This window comes from Colletotrichum tamarilloi, assembly GCF_030869305.1.
Source record: "Colletotrichum tamarilloi strain Tom-12 chromosome Unknown Scaffold_69.1, whole genome shotgun sequence".
Classification (NCBI taxonomy): Eukaryota; Fungi; Ascomycota; class Sordariomycetes; order Glomerellales; family Glomerellaceae; genus Colletotrichum; species Colletotrichum tamarilloi.
In genome coordinates this window covers 119,072-138,507 of record NW_026849451.1, presented here as the reverse complement: position 1 = coordinate 138,507, position 19,436 = coordinate 119,072, and the positions used below count along the sequence as shown (strand labels likewise).

Here is a 19,436-nt window from a genome sequence, read left to right as displayed (position 1 = left end):
TTGTGGTGGCTTATCTCATTCGGATATGCAGGATATTTGGATGACTAAACTGAGCAGGGAGACTTTGACATTCTAGACTTTTAGATGCAACCTTGGAGCAACAGGACTTTTGTAACGCGGCTATGCAAAGTAAAAAGTAGGCTCGGCTCCCGGCTCTTATTGACGCCTCGTGATTATCGTAGCCCCCTCATCTCGGCCAAGTGAGCGGGCACTACCTACGGAATGGGCTCCGGCCGACAGCTCCGCGGGACCGGGGACGGGAGCTTTGAAAGCCCCTCACCGGTCGCAGCTTCGCGGACCGAGGAGCTGCAAGTTTTTCTTGCTCTCTTTCCGAGGGCCATTCCGTCACTGGAGTTTAAACGTGACAAAGGGATTGTGCGGGCGTCAGCTGTGTTGACAAATTCTCAGCCAAAGTGGCTCGGCGGGGCGCAAACAGCCCAGAGGACTTCAGAGGCGCAACGGGCTGGACACTTGGCGTTGAGAATCATGAGTGGCTTTGCGGGGTCAGCAGAGGACCAGGCCAAGGAGCCAAGTGTTGGTGACGGGGCTGTGGGCATGTGAAGATGAGAGAGGGCTCAGAGGAGAGTGAATCAGATCAAAGCTGAGATGCGATGAAATGCGGACAAATGAGATGACAAGAGTTGCGTCTGAATGACGCACTGACCGAGCGAGTGATGAGCTGTTTCCTGCTGTTCGAGAATTGGCAGACATGGCAGACGAGCTTCATCTCATTGACAAGGTCATCCCAAGAGTCTAGACCTCTTGGACGTCAAACCAAGCTTTGACCAAAGGATTCAATTTCGTCAGACTGTGTGGTCTTTGACTTTGCTAGCAGTGCCGTCCGGTCATCTTTTAGACGGCGTCCGATGTGTCCGTCTCTGATGTGTCCACGGCACCATGCAGAGCGCCACAGTGATCCCTCCTTGACCTATTTCAAGAGAGGCGTGAGAGGATCTGATTACCGTAAGAAACAAGGTAATGTGTGTTACCTATGCAAGGCAAGGTTAGCTAACGACCGGTACTGCCGGTTTCCGTAGTAGCCTCTTTTTACATCTCAGCTAGAAGTCTCTCCCCAAGTTCCTTGGTCTCTTATTACGCATACCTACGTACTGCGTGCCCTTACACCCTCAAAAAGACTTCGGCCAAAGTCGCCCACTTCACCGAAAGTCGGGCGCCGATCAGTGAGTCCGGTGCGGAATCGGTCCCTGCAGGGCAACCCTCTCTAGTGGTCCCATTCGCGGGAATAGACGGGAACTTTGAGATGAGGCCCGTTGGCGGTAAATGAGGGAACGCAGGCAGCAGCAGCCCTGTGGGCTTCGAGGGTTTCAAGCCTCAAGAAGGTTGGTTCATGGTTGTTTGTACCTTGACTTGACAATCAAGAACTCATGAAAGTAGGTAGGGTTGAAGGAGACACCACCAAAAGACTCATCTGACATGTCTCGCACACCCAAACTTCCCGCGCCCATCCCGCACCGTCACCGTCATTTGATCCAAGGCACGCAAGTACCGAAGAAGGTTGGGTTAGGGCGCATGTCTCAGTGTCCAAGACACAGACTAGCACAGTGAACCCCTTCACCGCAGGTCATGAAGCCATTGAGAGTGTTGCCCTGGGCGAATCTGGGCCCTAGACGGGCGATGATGGCCTTATCGCTCCATATCAGCGTGGTATCGCATCATCCAGTCACACTGACACTGACTGGTCGCCAGGGAGAAACACACCCATCATCATGGCCCGTTGATAACCCACAACAAAACATTCAAAAGGTTTCAACGCTACCTTACGCCTCATGCGTGCCCGGGAAGAGAGAACACTTGACCGTAGCCACTATCAATGTCGTATCTTTCTCTCTCTCTCTCTCTTTCTGAGTTTCCTCGTCGCCCGGCAGATGGCCATCCCGCGGGCGCGGACGGATGCCACGGCCTTTCATCGCCTGACCACGCAGCCACGCTCGTCCACGTCGGCCAGCTGTTTTCATCCACTCAGAAACGCGAAGCTGACACCGCCATAACATCATGACAAGACCAGGGGCGCGGGAAAGTTTCTTGCAGCGCCATCCGGTGGCATCCACAATTCGAGATGCAAGGGGAGAGGGTCCTCTCTTCCATTCGCATGACACTCTTCCGCAAGGTGAATACTTGGTAGGTAAGGCATTGATAATGTAGTCACGTAGTGTAAGTCGGGCGTGCAGGTTTTATTCGTACAACACACACGCACACACTTTACGTATGTACACTACGAGGTACACAAACAAGTACCTCATCGACACGAAACTGAAAATTTGTTGACACATCGGAGAATTTCCATCATAATTTTTTCTTGTCCCTCTCGTTTAATTGTTTCCAGGGACCAATTCGACGTCACAAACGAAAACTCCTGCGTCGTAGCTCCAGTTCTTTTTTCTCGCGTAGGGCCCCTTTTTGGTTACGTGGTTCGGCCCTTTTTTTGCACATTCTTCCCGTTGAGTTCCCTTGAATCAGTGATTCGTGAGAATCGATTCGTAGCTGGAGTGCTGGAGAAAGGCCTCGTCTCCAAAAGGCCCCAAAGTAGCTCCAAGAAGCAAGGACTTCAAGGAGAAGAGAAGAAAAAATTGCTTGGTTGGACCCATTTAATGCCCAGTTCCGGACACTGCCCGGGCCAGACGGAGCTCACAGCGCAACCCTCCCGGCCCCATCGTCATTACTCATTCTAGGTCCAATTACCTCAGAAGTACTACTTTATACAGAGTGCTATACATACTTCGTACTAGTAGCTACTCCTTAGTCTCAGAGATGTATGCGGCCATGGCTGGCTTTGTACCCTCAGCGCCCTGAGAGGTGTGCCACGAGTGTGCCCAGAGCCACACACACACACACATCTCAAGTTCCCTTGGCCTGATGGGCTGGTGGTAATAATAATGTCCATGGGCGTTGGCATGAGTAAGTAAGGATCGGCCTTGTTCCGTTGGGCGCCGCCGCGGGTCTGATCGCCATCGCTCTTCAGATTTTTAGGGCGCCTCGTCTCGAACGATCTGAGCCTTAGATTGGTGATCACTGCATAGGGTTCCGGCACCCGCGGCTTATATAGTGGGCTTGGGATCCCGTTCGAACTGCTCTCTCGTCATATTCGTCGGATCCCAATTCCTGGCACGGCACTTGGCTCTTCGTCTGAACGGTTCCCCTATATTTACATCGGGCACCCATCGACACCTCACGTCAACATTAAGCACAGACACTTACAGCAACACACCTCAAAGGAGTACAAATACCAACACGACGGAACCCAGCACACACAGACGTGCTACTACCACATACCACCTTGATCTCAACTATCAACAACTAAACATTGTACTCTCATACACGCAAGGATCACATACACCTCAACACCATCCCAACATGTTTGGCCGTCAGTCACAAACTCAGTTCCCCAAGCGAAGCAGCTCAGGCTACTCGTGGCCCGAGAGCGACAGCGAAGACGATATCGTCATCAGGCCCTGCGCCACGAACGAGAAGGCCGATGCCACAGTCACCATGACCGAGTGCGTTCCGGGCCCGACGGCGGTGGAACAGACTTCTCAGTCCAGGCCTTCTCTCAGCGGCCGCCGCGCCTCCGCCGAGGATACCAACCTGCAAGAGCTTTGGGAATGCATGCTTGAGCTCCAGCAACAATATCACTGCTACAACTCGACGCGTATGGAGATTGCTGCCGATAGGGAGGACGCCATGGACATGATGCGTACGTTGACACACCCACTTTTCGCCTCTTACATGAGTTTCCTTTCGCTAACACCTTGTTCAGCCACCAAGTATTGCATGGACATGCTCAACGACTCCATCGAGTCCCTTCCCGAAGAGGGCTGGAAGAAGCTCAGCAAGTTCCTCATCACCGACCTGGAGCACGCCCAAAAATCGCAAAAGTGGAAGTTCTGGAAGCACCTCTAGATTTGTGCACATGGACCGCTCAACTCTTGCACAAGTCTTGCGTTCATCCTTTCTTTCAGCGAAGCGAAGGGCTCTCGGCTCTGATTAGAATGATACCCCCTTCTTTTTTCTCATAACAAAAGTCTCGGTTTAGGGTCAGGCGTCTCATCGGATATCTCCTGGTTCAACTACTCACATTGGGTTTGGTGGCTCTGGAGGCATTGGCGGATTTCTGTTAAATTATTTAATTCATCACGCAAATCGCATTTGACACACTTTGAAACATTTACTCCTTCACCTTCATGTCTCTCGTAGTGAATTCCGCCCCTTCACTCATACGATTTCGTCATATCGTACGAGACGACATCTCATGGAATGCTCGGTGCGGGGTGTTAGAGGTCTCGGCAGAAGCTCACGGCCGCCGGCTCCGATTCCGGATCGTGAATGCCGATCGTTCGTTGGCGTGCTCACCAGTGTGACACGACATGCATGTGCCATTACATCGCGGGGAAAACGTCAAGTAGGCCGGTGAGTCAGAGCGTTTTGACATGTCGACTCAAATGTGACGCTAGCTGCGAGCTTACCCGTACTTGTCGGGTATACAGGAGGTATTTCATCACGATGTTGAAAGTGCAGTGACGTTAGTAGACTGTTGTTAATGGGGGACCCGTTGTATCCGCAGCATGTCTCGATTCTCGAGTCAAATTGCAGAATTAGCCTTCAATAGCGCAGAGCATCACTCATGAAGATCGTCGTAAAAAATCATTTCATTGGGCTAAACTCTCATTACAAGGTCATACAAAACAAAGCGGAATCCAAAGCAATAGTCGATCTACACAGCCGCGGCAACTTCGACAGGTCCCTGAGGAAGCCGGGCGGCGGCAATGTTGCACTGCCGGAACAACCGCACCTCATCTTCCGCAAAGGCGCCCACCACGGAGTGGATCACGCCGCGGTTGTGGAAAATGACAAAGTCGCCCTGCTCCCAGTCGTGAGCATACACGTTCTTGGGCGAGATGCCCGGCCGCTGCAGGCGGTGCACCGTCTCCCGCACCTCGGCGAGGTCCTCCACCACGGTGCCGTCCGCCAAGTGCAGCTTCCGCACCGCCGAGGGGTGGACCTGCAACGCTAGCCGGTCCGTGACGGGGTTCCGCCAGCACATGGGCAGGATCTGGATCTTTTCCTCGTCGATGGGGGGCAGGTCGTCGAGCGGGACCTCCTTGCCCTCCGAGACCATGCCCAGACCGGTGGAGCGGGACTTGGCGCTGCTCATCCACACGTAGGGATGCGGTGCGTACTCCACCTTTGTCGTGCGGACGAACTCCTGGTCCTCGGGCGAGAGGTTGTCGTACATTGCGTAACCGGACACGAAGGCTGTGGTACCAAGAGGGACCGTCATCTCTTCGTCGGTGCCGTCGTCGTAGCGGAGGGTTTGCTTGCGGCCGCCGGGCACACGAACTGCCAGGAGAGTCGTGGCGACGGGCGGTGCGAGACCGTAGAGCGCGGCATCGATGTGCCAGCGGTAGAAACGTGTGAAATCCAGGTCATCCTCATCAGGGATGGTTGTGGCGTGGAATGTGCGGTGGTGAGGGTGTCTGAGCTGGATATTCTTCAGACCCTCGTACTCCTCGACGAAGCCATTGCCAATGACTTGGACTTGAGGCTGGTGCGGGATGGTCTTCAGGTCAGGGTGAAGAATGGAGCGCTTGGCGTCCAGGGTCTTGCCGTGACCGTAGTTCTCACCAGAGTCAGGGTCGAACTTTTGTGTAATCTCAAACTGTGCCTTGGGAGATGCATGTCCCTGGTTCTTGATTACGAGAACTTGGTGCTTGAAGAGAGCTTCACGGATGACATCAAAGTCGGCATCTGTAAATCGTCAGCCAATGGTCTGAATTTGTGAGTCTTGTTACTTGAAGCTTACCAGAGGAGGTTACCGATTTCACGGGTATTCTCCCACTACTTGTACAACATCATCGCTTTCAATGCATCAAGCTCGCGTCATATCTTACCAGTGAGATTCTCAATATCAGCATTGCTTATAGTAGCGCCAAAGTCAACATCCGAGTCCGCAGCAGGGACAATTGGCTGGACGGTTATGCGAGACGGAGTCTGTGAGATGGCCATTTTCGAGCTAGAGTTCGGAGTAATATTGGTTCTTAATTTGATAGTGCGTTGACCTTGTTTCGAATGGCAGCTGTCTTCCAACGTCTAAATTGAATTCAGGTAGCAGTCCGGTGGCCCTGAAGAGGGTTTTATATCTTGTGAAATATATTGTGGTGGAGTCGTCAACTCGGATCCCGCCGATGACCTGCGGGTGAGTTTGTTATCTGACCCGCACCGGCCCGCCCGCACTCGAGAGACTAGATGTAGAGATGGTGGGGTTTCTCGATATGGCTGTGGCGTAGAACACCGGATTGCGCATTTCCGGTTTGTATTCTGCTGGTGTTATCGGATGAATACTCTCGATATTTGTCGACTAGTTGAAGATTCTGGATTGGGACTTTGTGCACCTATCAAGCAGTACCGTCAGCCTCTTGTTGAAAGTGATTAACATCTGGCTGCTCGCGTACCCCAATTAATAAGGTACATGACTCCATCCTTGAACCAACATCGGCTCGAAGACCCAACGCCGAACCCGCGAGTCACCCAGCCACCCCTCAATCCCACCCCTCCATCTCTTCCGCCCGCGACTCGGCCTACGGGCGCAGAATCCCGCGAATTTCTGATAGCTGTTTCCGAAATATTACAGATTCTCGCGTGGCAGCCACTCAGTGCGCACTGGTGCATTCCATCTCTTCAAAGCCCGCGGCTGGCATGGCTGCGTCGGTCTCCGCCCTTGCGCCATCCGAAGCGGACCATGTTGTCGGAAGGGAAGCGGCTAGGAGAGTGTTCTCAATGCTCCAGCGTGTTGTCTCTGCGAGAGGCCGACTGCAGATCTGGAGACTATGCATCCGTGGCAGTGACAACCTGTAGCCGTCCTCTGTTGTTGGCAAACGAAAGCAAGCCAGGACATGACCGTAACGGTATCGTTGCGTCTGAAATATAAGTCGATGGCGTAGTTGGCTACTCAATGCTTCTTGACCTTATCCATCCATTCCTTGGAAGCCTTTGTGCCGTCGTGAGCTTTTCGGAAAAGTCCTCGCTCCCACTCATCCAGGCCGCGGAGGAACTCCTCACCGGAGCCTCCAACACCATCATCACCTCCTTTTCGGGCGTGCAATGCGATCTCAGACGCGCGCGCTATGAACGTCTTTCGCATGGTGTCGCTAAGGTCGCGCTCGTCGAAGAGATCCAGGATGCGAGTGCCGAGTCCGTAGAAGTGGGCGCTCTGGTCTCTAACCGGCACCGAGCGCGCATCAGCCTTGAGTGCTTGTACGACTTGATTCGAGAGTGAGGGAGGAAGGTTCAAGGTGACGGGCGCCTTGGAGTCGTCGCCGGTGCCTGCATTGGCAAGGGCAAGCATCTCGGCGAGCCAGAGAGGGAGGCTGACGTTGGTTCCTGCCTTTAAAGCATGCGAGGGATTATTGTCGAGGTACCCGAGGTCGGCAACATCGAGTTCGAATTTGCAGGGGACTTTCTAGGCGGTTGTTAGCTTTTGTCATCGATTATGCCAAGCGTGAAGGTAATGGCATGAGGAGAGGGGCATGATATAGGGAATCACTGCATACCTCGGCATCTGTGAGAATGGAATCAATGTCGTAGTAAGACATGTTGGCTTCTTTGACAAGACCCTCGCTTCGTTTGACTGGGTGTTCACAACTGGGATATGAGTTCGAACCTGGGAGGGGGCCTGCTGGTGAAGCTTGACGCGTCTGGCGATGCAGCAGACGCGGTTCTTGGAGCCCAGCCACACATGACCCCGCCATGTCTGTCACTTCCAAGCCATATTCCTTGGGTGAGGCTGTGGCTGTGCATGCATGAGTAAGGCGGAGGCAGAAGAGCAACCCAATGAGACGTGATGGATTACCTAAGAGTGTACCAGAAGCTCCAAGGAAGCTGGAGGTGACAGCTCCCCACTTTTAGTGGATGACGACATTTCTCCACGTCTCTCATTCGCTGAAAGCTTGATTAGGTGATTAAGTATCTAAAGCAGTAGACGGGGAACCGCTGGAGGAACACGGGGAGAAGCGCAAAAGCGCTGAAGAGCGAGCCCGGCCAACAACAGCTCGGTAGCCGTAGCCCGGAGGCAGCTTTTCTGGAGATCCGAGCTCCCTCACGTAATAGCCGACCGAACCTCCCGCAATTGACATCATTCTGAGATTTGCACCAGCATTTGTCAACCCGCCAATCCAACGTCAAAAGGTACTTTTACGCCCTTACTGCCTCGCTCCTTTGGTCTTTAGCATCTCGGAAAACTTGATCAAAACCATTGACACTAATCAAAAGACATAGAATACGCAAAATGTCGTCCACTCTCCTCCGTACCGCGCCCGTCCTCCGCACAGCTCTGCGAGCTGGTGCTGCTAAGCCTGCTGCTGCTGCTTTGGCCAGCACCAGCTTCGTTCGCGGCAAGGCTACTCTGCCCGATATCTCTTGTAGGTAACGCCGGTATTGTCATCGTATTCGTTGCGAGGATACAGACGCGCTAATGCCTCCTCCTACGCAGATGACTACGGCGCCCTCGAGCCCTACATCTCGGCCCAGATCATGGAGCTTCACCACTCCAAGCACCACCAGACCTATGTCAACGGCCTCAACACCGCTCTTGAGACCGTCGAAGATGCCAACGCCAAGGGCGACTACGCCAAGGCTGCTGCTCAAGCTCCCTTGATCAACTTCCACGGCGGTGGCCACGTCAACCACTCTCTCTTCTGGGAGAACCTTGCCCCTGCCAGCAGAGATGGCGGTGGTGAGCCCGACGGCAAACTGGCTGTACGAGACCTCTTCGAAACAAGTCCACACTCTGCATTGAGAAGATACTGACACGTTCCACAGCAAGCCATCAAGGAGGACTTTGGCTCCTTCGACACCCTGCGCAAGCAGATCAACACCTCCCTGGCCGGAATCCAGGGTAGCGGTTGGGCCTGGCTGGTCAAGGACAAGACCAGCGGCACCCTCGGCGTCGTCACTCGCGCGAACCAGGACCCCGTTACCGGCAACCTCGAGCCTCTTCTCGGCATCGATGCTTGGGAGCACGCCTACTACCTGCAGTACCAGAACCGCAAGGCCGAGTACTTTGACGCCATCTGGAACGTTGTCAACTGGAAGACTGTAGCCAAGCGCTTCGAGAAATAAGCAAACAAGGGACACATGTACGATATGCAACTGCTGATACCTAACAAAAATTTACCGTGTTTGACCAATGCCAGCCTGTTGGACGACAACGTGCCAGGCTGTGACAGCCATCTCAACCTCAAACGTTAGACATTCTAGGATGAAATTAACAAGTTTTGTAACTATGGTACTAATGGCAGCACTACGGCCTTGACCGACAGAAACAAGTCCCAAACTCCTCGCTCTATTCAACAATGGTTCGACGCCATCTCATGGTATTGGGAGGAACCCCATATCTGCCCACTTGCTGCCATCAAAGTGGACATGCTTCAGCTGCCGGTTCGCTTGGAAGAAGCAATGACTGAGGTCATGCGATGCTTCCAGAGGCACCTCCGGAATCTTTGCCGACGCAGCTGTGACGCAGGCGATATGTGTTGGATTGTCAGCACCATCGAAGACGGAATCCGACTCTGGCCCTTTCCACCCTGTCGTGTCGTCCTCATACACGTAGGATATCTTGCCAGTTTTGGAGTCCTGGTACAGGACCCATGTGTTGAGGGCCTCTGATTTTTGGCCGCTAGAATCAAGCCGAGCTACCGCGAAGCCAGCCATGGTAAAGTTCGAGTCGACAGTCACCGGTAGCTGGCCCGTCGAGGTGAGCTGCTGGCCACCAGATGATCGATCATAGTTTTGTAGATGACCGTCGGTGCTACGGTATATGATGCGTGCGCTTGATGCGGATGTCAGGTCTCCAGCTGAGTGGATTACTTCTCGAGGAAGAATCACCAGTCCCGAGCCCGGAGACGCCGTGACCCCAACTATCTTGGGCTCTTGGAACCTGGGCGACTTGTAATCGAAAAAAACCTCCATGACGTCTCCGTTGCTTGCCTGGATAATGGTGGACGGCCAGTATGATGCCATCTGTGTTCCCGTGTTGCTGATGGTGTAACCTGCCTCATTGACGCTGTCTGTCAGGCCCCCTCTCGAGAAACCTTCACGCCAATTGACGCCGAGAATCTTGTCTGGCGATCCAAGATAGAACACTTCGGACTGCGGGATTACAGGCAAGGGCTTCACAAGACGTCTTTAGTGAAAGGTCCACCGACGAAGAAAGGGTAAATACGAACCTCATCGGGCTTGGTCCATAGCTGACCGGCGCCGAAAGGAGAGCCCACTTTGGGGGCCGCCCCAGCTTCCATCGGGGGAGTCCAGGCTTGATAGATGGTCATGTATTGAGACCGTCTCAATGAACCGTCTGCGCCCTGGAAGAAGACTTGCAGGGTGATGTCGGAACCGTATCGCCATCCGACAGCAGATACAGCCGAGTTCTGCATAATCTTAGTAGCGCTCGTCGATGGCGCATCGCCGTTTACCGATCCCGGACCACCCGTTTGTGATTGTGCGCTCCGGTTCACCGTCACCCTCCATGCAGCCACGCCGCCGATGACACCTCCAAGAATCAAAACGACTAGAGCCACCGTGATTGCGATACACCACGGGAATCGCCGACCCGGCCGCTGATCCTCCTGTCCTCCAACATGGCTTTCAGGGGCTTGCGAGGAGTAGCCATTGTCCAACGTCTTGTGCTCACTGTAGCCCGAGCCGTTTTGTGAGGAAGATTGCCAGTGACTTGCTCCATTGGCGATAGCTATAGGAGTGTTGTCGTAGTGTGTGCTTACTTCAAGCCCTGGTTGAGCAGCCTCAGCTTGACGGTTCATGGTGAGCGGCTTGTGAGGGAGGAGTTTCCTTTGTTCCAGTTCAGAACGAGCGTAGGGGAGTACGAGATGTCAAGAACACAAAAGTTCCAAGAGTTCAAGAGAACGAGCGAGAGTGCTTCGTGGGTCTCTTGCCGTATGTATATCTGGGCTCACATCCGACCCCACGCTAAGGCGAGGCTTTTACTCACTTCGCTTCGTCTTGTTTCAATACTTTCCAAATCTACGGGAGACCATCCAAGGGCTCTAAAGTCTCGTGTCCTTCTTACCCACTCTGGAGGCTACCTACTTTGAGGACCGAATCGGCCCCCAGGTTCGACGTCAGAACACGAGCCAAGATCTGCGACTGTGCCTTCTCGCCCGCTGGAGGAGCAATGCCAGGTGACAGCCGACATCGAGATGCCCACTGCTCCATTGATGTCCAAGGTGGCCTCGTCAGAATTTTCCCCTGTCCAATGATACGGTCTCTATTGACGCGTAGGATTCTCAAGTTCACCTCAGACTGGAAGACCGACATAAATTTGGCAATCATCAGGCTCCATACGCTCTACGAGACTTGGAAGACATTGACGCCAAGGAGGCGGCACAGCAGGGTCTCTAATTGCGGCCTATGGTATCCTGCAGCTAATAGGGCTGGGCTGACTGATGTGACGATTCATAACGCAGAGCTTCATGCACTGCCAGACGTCGGCTGCACTAGAAATACCAAAGTCCCTTGCCAGCGTGCCATCGCTTTGCTGGTCTTGATGAAGGAGAGCATGGACAGGGACTTGAAGCGCCAGACCGGGAGCCTGGCTAATTGGCCGACAGGCAACTAGCTGACAACACTAAATTAACCTTGTTTGTGACTGAGAACGGGTCTGAGACTGGATGATGATTCGTGGGTTCGCTTTTGGGGGTTAATTCTCCAGTCCCATGAATGATTGAGGCCAATTACTGCATGCTGCTCTGCCTGGTGTTGCAACCTTGGATCCCAGACTCCAGTTTCCCGGGATTGCGCCCTCTATTAAACAAGCTGGCCTTGTACGACATTAGAGAAAGCTTCGCTTGACTTCATCGTTGACCGCGGTGATTGCTGGACGGCGAAACTCGCGGTTCTGTCATCCCTCTGTCAAAAAAGAGTTTAAAAAAAAATAAAAAAATAGTTCAAATGCACTAGAACCGCATCTCGGGTCGATCGGCACAGGATTGGTCAAGAGGACTTTTGGTTCGCATCAGATTGCTCCTCACGTGTGCGTATTAGGCAGCACCAAATGGTTCGCGAGTCCGCCACGTTTAGGCTTCATCGAGATTAAAATGAACGGGAAAAGCTACTCTAAATTATCGAATCTCAATACTTAAACATCAAGATAACACACCGCTTATATATTGTTCCGTCCAACTCGTTTCACTTGCCTATATTCCGTCGTGAGAAGTAATCTTACATTCAACATGCGCCTCTGCGACCTCTGCAAATCCATCCCATGGGAGGATCTCCCTCCCTTTCCGAATGAAAACTTTATGAAGACTTTGAGCGGCTACCCACGCTTTCATCACTTAGTATTGCAGAGTCAGCTGATTGAGAAAGACACGCCCATCAAAAAATTCGGCGTCCAGTACCATGCAAGCCTCCAGAGTCTCCGCCAAGCTACCTCTGGCGGTTGCGAACTCTGTCGGATCATTGAGAGAGAAGCCGATGCACTGATGGAGGAGATCGCAGGCCTTCCCCAGCCGAGACGCGGTCTGATGCAGACCGAGCCCAGCTGGGATATGTGGCTGACGAAGCGATCAGAGTCTGAAATATCCGGCGATGGGTTCTGGGTGGTGAATAGAAGCTCGTGGGGGAGCGACAAGTGGCTCGTCCCGATTGCGTCCATCGGCTTCAGTTCGGATGAAGGTGAGTTTCTCTCCACTGCCTACTCAACTTCAACTTCTTGATATCAATGCTCATCTGTGACTTAGATGATCCTCGCACCACCGGTTCTTCTGGTCGCGTGTTGAGAGAAGTTCCAGACGAGGCGACACTCCGTCGAGCTGTTGACTGGCTTGAGAAGTGCAACGAACATGATTATTGTAGTACTCGCGGGATGTCACCTCTACCAAGTCGTGTACTTGACGTTGGAACACTGGAGTCCGGTCCCGCCATCAAACTCATCGAGCCAGGTGCTGATCTCCGCGATCGATACATTACTCTAAGCTACTGCTGGGGTCAAGGATCGAAGCAATTCACTACAACAAACGAAACAATGCAAGCACGAAAGGAGGGTTTCTTGCTGGACTCCTTACCACAGACCCTTCAGGATGCAGTCTTCATTACTCGAAAACTCGGAGTTCAGTATCTCTGGATCGACAGTCTCTGCATCTGCCAGGATGATCTCAAAGACTGGGAGCGAGAGTCGGGTCAAATGGCTGCAGTCTACTCTAATTCCTACCTCACTCTTGCGGCCACAAAGTCTTCTGACATTAGTGGAGGCCTCCTCTCGCCTCGGAAGAAAAGGACATACTTCAAGCTTCCTCGGGCAAGTTCCAGCAACGAAGACACATTCATCCTTGCGTCTGTTCTACCTCTCCACAAAGAAATCATCCATGAGTACCACTTGCAAATGAGGGAGGAGCCTCTGACAAGAAGAGCCTGGGGCTTCCAAGAGCGTGTTCTTGCCCGAAGAATACTACACTTTGGAAGCGAACAAATGTACTGGGAATGTCTCGAGGGATTCCACGCCGAAGAAGGACTCAAACTCCCACGCCGACTACCCTGTGTCAATCCCGACCCAGAAGTAATTGCCCATGTGGAGAAGCGCGCCGAGGAGCAGGCAGAGCTTCACAAAGACTTCAACCGCTCCACACCCTCGCTCAAGGCCTGGTCTCACCTCTTGCGCGAGTACGGACCTAGGGAGCTAACAAACCCTGCTGATAAACTGCCTGCATTCTCCGGTGTGGCGAAGACCTTCAGCAGGATACTCGACGACGAGTATCTAGCAGGACTGTGGCGAGGTTCCTTAATCGAAGGGTTGTGTTGGCAGCCACTGAGCTGCCAGCCTGCTTCGGGGGGCTACCGCGCTCCGTCGTGGTCATGGGCCTCTGTCGATGGTACTCCTGCGACGGGGTTCTTGGGTGAGAGTGTACCTCATGCAGAGATCATTGAGGCAAAGGTCGAGATTGACGGCGAAAATCCATTTGGTCGTGTCAAAGACGGCTGGATTAAGCTCGAAGCTCCGCTTGTGAAGATGGTCGTGTCCGACAACAAAGGCCCGACAGGACACATACTTCTGAGGACCGAGAAGGGCGCGACTGACTTCTACGCAATGCTAGATACGATTGACCGGGACTATGCTGCTAGCGTAAGTCTCCTCAATTCAGTGGAGTTGAGTGCTGTCGTTCTGGCCTTCACCTACGGCACTCCTTTCGAGGCAGATCCCGAGCGGAAGGATCCATGTGCTCATGCACTACTTGTGGTCCCTTCGGAGGATCGACCTGGTTGTATGAGGAGAATTGGGATGCTCGTCCAGGACGGAGCAGCATTTGGGGCGGACCTACTGGCTTCTGCAAAGTCTGTTGTCACCTTGGTATGATTTGCTTGAGAAAAGTGAAGAGGGTAACGAATTGCAGGGTATCATCAATGTATTTTCAGCCTGTACGCCATGCTGTTCTGCTAGATCGTATCGACTACGTGGCAAAGGCTACGTAGTTAAGGTAGGTTTCCACATGTTGAAAAACTGCTATGGAGATGTTAAGAAGTGCGCCTGGGTGTTTGGTCTCGCCGGCATTGAGTGCAACACGCTAATCTCCACCGTTTTGTTGATCCCTCCCAGCGACGTCGGTTCAATTCCGTCGAGCCCGATGTTGGATCTGGACGAGCTAGCGCTGATGATGTTTTCCTGAGAGCTTGTCCGCCTGCCACCGCGAACCTCGACTAGTCTCTCGCTGTGTTGTGTGGCAGCATACCAATCATTCTGTTTCTGATACGATGCAAATCCTCGGATAGGCAATCGACTTGGCTGTGTAGGGTGGTAGACCTGTGTCGTGAAGACGAGTTTAGATGCCAGGATGTCAATGCTACACAGGTAATATTAGACAGCAGCACTATGCAACACGTGGGAGTATAGGGGTGTAACTCACAACATGACTACAGGGAATAGGCACTCAAGTGTATAAGCGAAGCGGTCAACCTGACTTGCCGCGTTTGTAGCACTCTGAGCAGCAATTTGAAAAGAATATGTGACGGCTCTCATTGTTCCAACCAAAGCCAGCGTCGCAAGCCGGACTTCAGTGCTTCGCATTAGATATTTGAACAGACCTCCCTTCAATGCTGCTCTCAACGATGTCGACTTGACCTCGGCGAACGTCTTGAGCAAGAAAAAGGAGCTGATACACTCGAGCAAAGCTATGAGAACAAAGTAGCCGATGTGTAGGTTGTTGACGGTGCTCTGCAGGTTCGTGTTGCCTCTTAAGATAAATTTGGCACGCGAGACGGCGATCATGATGCGTAATGATATGATTGAGAGAACCATGATCCAGAACAAGCTGTTGAAGATCTTCCAGCCCAAGTCCTTCAAGATTCTTCGGAGAAGAACGTAACTGTAGAACGATAAACCGACTTCCTGAATCTATATGCAATATTAACATAAAGTACGCGGAACACCTTTGATTTCTAATCTCACCATCCAGAAGATATCACCAAACACCGACGCCGCTGCTTTGCTCTTGAGGGAATACGTCTCATCGTAGAATGCGTAGTAGCAGAGTCCGTTCGCGATAGCGCCAGCAGCTGACGATACGATTGGCACCGCAGTTATCTGGGAGAAGGTTGTGATCCCGGCGATGAGGAAGCCAAGCATAACGTTGGTGGCACCGATGGTACTCAAGATCGACCAGCTTAGCTCGAAATACACCGGAAGGAGCGGCGTCGACATGTTGGCGCAACTTGAGCAACTAGATATTTACTCAACTGCCGCATGGCCGTTGGATGTGAGAGATGACTTGAGCATCGTCTGTCGCGAACGCTCTACGATCAGTCTTGCGCTTAATACTCTCTGCCTGGCAAACCTAGTGGCATCGACCGGCGTTCAACTCACAGGGCGACTTGGTATTTTTCGGCGGCAGGGTGTCAGAAGCATGCAGTCTGGAACTCTGCCTTGCGAATCGCTCGGCACAAGGCGAATCATTTCGCAATGCGGCAGGTTTTGGTGATGTTAGGAGCGTTCGAGACGTGTATATCATGGTCTACCCTTGTCGCAAACCAATGTGGCCGAAGTTTTTGGTCAAACCTGAGGATGATGGGCTTGGCCTCCGATTCAATTCTCATAGTTTCCAGGGTTCAACATCGGAAATATGCACGGAATGTGCACCTATTTCCAACACGGTTCTTTGTAAACATGGGACAATGCCCTGTGCTTCAGATCTTCGGAAGAAGGCTGCTCAATTCTCGTTCTGGTGTTCCCCAAGGCTTACCTACCTATTGTGTGCCTCTTATCCTCTTCAGTGATGAAGTTGGCATACGGTCCTACTTTGTCTGCCTTTGAAGAGTTGCGGGTCTTGGCACAGCGGCTGCGACTCGACGAACCGGTGAGTGCGACTGGCTGCCGATTCCCCGACCAGAGTTGAGCTTTAAAGTTCGAGGCACAACACCTCGGACTCCCCAGAAAGCTTAGAGCACCTCATTGCCATGTTCAAACCCCGCTTCTCTCCAAAATGTTTTTGGATCGAGCCTGAAGGGAGGGAAGCACCCTGTCCAAAGATCAGGGACTACTGCACGTGTTCAATCCGTTCACTGGGCCTAAGGCCGATGTCGAGCGAGAGGTAGGACTACGTTGGTGGCGATTTTGAATCCTGCTAGGTTTCCGTCAAGAGCACTGCGGCACGATGCAGACGGGTCTCAGCAGAGAAATCCGAGACGGGCGAGACCATGATGATGGGGAAATGCCAAGAAGACGACGGGCTTTAGGCCGATAAGTTCACGTCAGGGACACTCGGAAATGACTCCGATGACCATACCAGACTTCTGGCAGGCCATCGAGTCATAGCAGCTCCAGAGCTGACCATCATGTTCAATTCTATATGTATGAGAGACAACTTGGAGCTTCTTCGACAGTGTACGCCAGTGTACGTGAACATGACCTACGAATTGGCTAAGCATCGTTGGGAGATGAGATTGCGACGGGAACTGATGAATATCATCAACGATTAAGCGGATGAATAAGAATAATAGTGCGTTCTCACATAGCATGTGACGAGGAGCCTGAGTCGTGAAGAGACAGAAAGTATATCAACATAGTACGGTGAGTTTGTCACTGGCATTTGAAGTGAAGTTGGAGGCAGCGCCTCACAATAGCCTTCAAGAATGGTCAATGCTAGGTATAGCAACCATCACAAACTCAGAATACTATGATCTTCTTCAAGATGGCGATACATCGTATCAGCCAGTCAAGAGGAAGGCGCTACGGGACACGAGAAAACGTTATTACAGCAGCTAGATCAAAGCTTACCGGGGACTTTCCACGACGGCTGTTTCCATCTCGCTAGGAAGAACTCTCTTTTCAAATCAGCAGGTAGACAGACATCATGTTTCTGATTTCGTTCATCTATTTGTCTCACAGACAACGACGATTGACATATTTAATCCTGCCAAATTCAGTAGCTTATCGAGCGTCAAATACATGTACCAGTAATGGCCTACTAAGCTCACGTACGTAGGGTATCTTGTTCTCATCCCTCCCTCAAGTGATCGCCTGAGCAAACAGCCTTTTTTCTACCTTGTCCCGAACGCCTTTTCCATGTAATTTTACCTGTCCCTGATACGTCCTGACTGCGACTTCCTCCATCCGGAACCATACCCTCGCGCACTGGGCGGTGATGTCGTCAAGACCGGAGAAGCTCTTAGCTGTGTTCTGCGCCCATCGAGGGGACTCCTTGTTCCGTATCCGCGTCGAACATCTTCCAGTCGACGTATGATTCCCCTTCATTCGTACCATTTGGACATGGTAGGTTATCCATTTGCATCCCTCCTCCGCCAGACGCCGGTGCCGAAGCGCCCCCGGCCATGCTCGATGATACCAAGTTTTGGGCCGCGCCAGAAATGTACTCCTCGATAAAAGAGCACCCACAGCTACCGTGTTGAAGCACCATGGTCTTCAACATGAGGATCTCGCCTCGGAGCAACGCAGCCTCGTCGTTGAGGTTCTTGTTGATGTTTTCGGCCATCGCCTCCTGGGTCTGTAGCTCCTCGACTCCCTTTTGCTTCTTCTTTCTGCACTTGTAAGCTGCCTCCCGATTCCGTGCTCGGATCTTGTTCTTCTTGGCTTCGGCGCCGCTGCGTTTGTCACCTGTGCCGATGGCGCCGCTCGTTGATGTGTTTGAGGCTCGTCGGGTGCTGCCTTTCTGCCGTGCTTCTGCACCTGTCTTTGGTGCGACAACATCTAGTCCATCATCCTCGGAAATCCTCGGTCGCCCCCTGCGTCGCTTTGGAGATTCTATCGCCTCGATTGGTAAAGATGGTTTCGTTTCACTTGCGGAATCGAAAACCAGAGGATCAATCGGTGGGAGTTTCGGTGAATTTGTGTTATTATGTGGTGAGATGACGGAGCTTATTGGTGACGCTAATCCTTCTGCCTGATTGCTGGCAGGAGAATTTTGCCATGAATGAGGACCTTGCCCTTGTGTTGAGGCCGAAGACCGGCGGTCTACTTCAAAAGGAGGATTCGCGGCTGGAACCTGGGACGAGGCGAAAGTCGCTTGTAGATCATTGCTGCCGAATGTCTGTTGTGAATGTTGCTGCTGGTGCTGCTGCTCTGTTTGTGATTGAGTTTGCTCGAAGTCACTTATAGTCTGGTCTACATGTTCAAGTTAGGATACAGCCTGAAATTGAGGAATATTTAATGGATAACCCACTTTGTTGAGGTATGCTTACACTGCTGCCGGAGAATGCCATCTCGAGCTCTCTTTTCGCTGCGATGCGACTCTTACAGGGGACGGCAGGGGGAGAACAGGGTTGTCTCGACTGGCTAGGCTAGCCTTGGCTGGAGACGAAAGCTTAAGCAAGCAATGGTGGTATCACGAAGGTAATTCTTGGTGTTACTGATTAATTGTGCGTATTAGATGGACGATAAGCCTGTCTTTGGCGAAGAACAATAACGATTTGAAGAAAGTCGAAAGTGGCTAGAAACGAGAAACACACACACGTACCGCGCCAAGGGGTTCGTGACGAGGTCCTACGATCCTTTTAAAGGAACACAGCACTAACTCGCGGAAGACGAGGTGGGGGGGCAAAGAGTCTGTGGTCTTGTCCCTGGGCCCGATTAGGACAAGCACCTCATGGCACGGCGGCACCAAGGCAAGACACGGCAAGCCAAGAAGACGGATCCTGTACGGTGGAACCAGTGCCCGTAATAAGATCAGCGTACCGCAGTTCGGGTAAGCTGTGCTTCTTGAGAAGCTCATGGACTAATTAGCGGGGTGGCTTCGGCCGAGCTCAACAAGGTCGAAGAGGGGCCTTGACTCCCGTGAGCCTTGACTTTTGAGGCCTTGTCACATAACAGCTGCCGAGGTGCGGGATGCAAAGAGTGTTTGCCACTATGAGAGTAAGTAGCGTCTACGCAGTAGGTAGTGTGCAGATTCCCGTCCCTCCTGGCTTGG

General features: G+C 52.5%; 9 protein-coding genes across 9 annotated transcripts; 4 read left to right on the top strand and 5 right to left on the bottom strand.

Moving 5' to 3' along the window:
• Nucleotides 1-3,372: 3,372 nt before the first annotated feature.
• On the top strand, nt 3,373-3,918 carry CTAM01_11919 (uncharacterized protein; the record flags this gene model as incomplete). The annotated part of the gene is made up of 2 exons (XM_060527928.1): nt 3,373-3,712; nt 3,776-3,918. The coding sequence occupies 2 exons, from the start codon at nt 3,373-3,375 to the stop codon at nt 3,916-3,918; spliced, it is 483 nt and encodes a 160-aa protein (XP_060377472.1).
• An 811-nt stretch (nt 3,919-4,729) lies between these two features.
• On the bottom strand, nt 4,730-6,021 carry CTAM01_11918 (TfdA family Taurine catabolism dioxygenase TauD; the record flags this gene model as incomplete). The annotated part of the gene is made up of 2 exons (XM_060527927.1): nt 4,730-5,763; nt 5,907-6,021. 2 exons carry the CDS (start codon nt 6,019-6,021, stop codon nt 4,730-4,732), a joined length of 1,149 nt encoding a protein of 382 aa, XP_060377471.1.
• A 943-nt stretch (nt 6,022-6,964) lies between these two features.
• CTAM01_11917 (DNA replication complex GINS protein psf-3) lies at nt 6,965-7,607 on the bottom strand (the record flags this gene model as incomplete). Its single annotated transcript, XM_060527926.1, has 2 exons — nt 6,965-7,474; nt 7,566-7,607. 2 exons carry the CDS (start codon nt 7,605-7,607, stop codon nt 6,965-6,967), a joined length of 552 nt encoding a protein of 183 aa, XP_060377470.1.
• A 692-nt stretch (nt 7,608-8,299) lies between these two features.
• CTAM01_11916 (iron/manganese superoxide dismutase) lies at nt 8,300-9,132 on the top strand (the record flags this gene model as incomplete). The annotated part of the gene is made up of 3 exons (XM_060527925.1): nt 8,300-8,432; nt 8,504-8,769; nt 8,833-9,132. 3 exons carry the CDS (start codon nt 8,300-8,302, stop codon nt 9,130-9,132), a joined length of 699 nt encoding a protein of 232 aa, XP_060377469.1.
• A 249-nt stretch (nt 9,133-9,381) lies between these two features.
• Nucleotides 9,382-10,829, bottom strand: CTAM01_11915 (uncharacterized protein; the record flags this gene model as incomplete). Its single annotated transcript, XM_060527924.1, has 2 exons — nt 9,382-10,182; nt 10,239-10,829. The coding sequence occupies 2 exons, from the start codon at nt 10,827-10,829 to the stop codon at nt 9,382-9,384; spliced, it is 1,392 nt and encodes a 463-aa protein (XP_060377468.1).
• Nucleotides 10,830-11,200: 371 nt separating this feature from the next.
• Nucleotides 11,201-11,526, top strand: CTAM01_11914 (uncharacterized protein; the record flags this gene model as incomplete). The annotated part of the gene is made up of 2 exons (XM_060527923.1): nt 11,201-11,446; nt 11,488-11,526. 2 exons carry the CDS (start codon nt 11,201-11,203, stop codon nt 11,524-11,526), a joined length of 285 nt encoding a protein of 94 aa, XP_060377467.1.
• Nucleotides 11,527-12,257: 731 nt separating this feature from the next.
• Nucleotides 12,258-14,377, top strand: CTAM01_11913 (HET domain-containing protein; the record flags this gene model as incomplete). The annotated part of the gene is made up of 2 exons (XM_060527922.1): nt 12,258-12,702; nt 12,768-14,377. 2 exons carry the CDS (start codon nt 12,258-12,260, stop codon nt 14,375-14,377), a joined length of 2,055 nt encoding a protein of 684 aa, XP_060377466.1.
• Nucleotides 14,378-14,524: 147 nt separating this feature from the next.
• CTAM01_11912 (uncharacterized protein) lies at nt 14,525-15,718 on the bottom strand (the record flags this gene model as incomplete). Its single annotated transcript, XM_060527921.1, has 3 exons — nt 14,525-14,861; nt 14,925-15,412; nt 15,467-15,718. 3 exons carry the CDS (start codon nt 15,716-15,718, stop codon nt 14,525-14,527), a joined length of 1,077 nt encoding a protein of 358 aa, XP_060377465.1.
• A 1,963-nt stretch (nt 15,719-17,681) lies between these two features.
• Nucleotides 17,682-18,732, bottom strand: CTAM01_11911 (bZIP transcription factor; the record flags this gene model as incomplete). Its single annotated transcript, XM_060527920.1, has 2 exons — nt 17,682-18,634; nt 18,693-18,732. The coding sequence occupies 2 exons, from the start codon at nt 18,730-18,732 to the stop codon at nt 17,682-17,684; spliced, it is 993 nt and encodes a 330-aa protein (XP_060377464.1).
• Between the last annotated feature and the right edge of the window lie 704 nt (nt 18,733-19,436).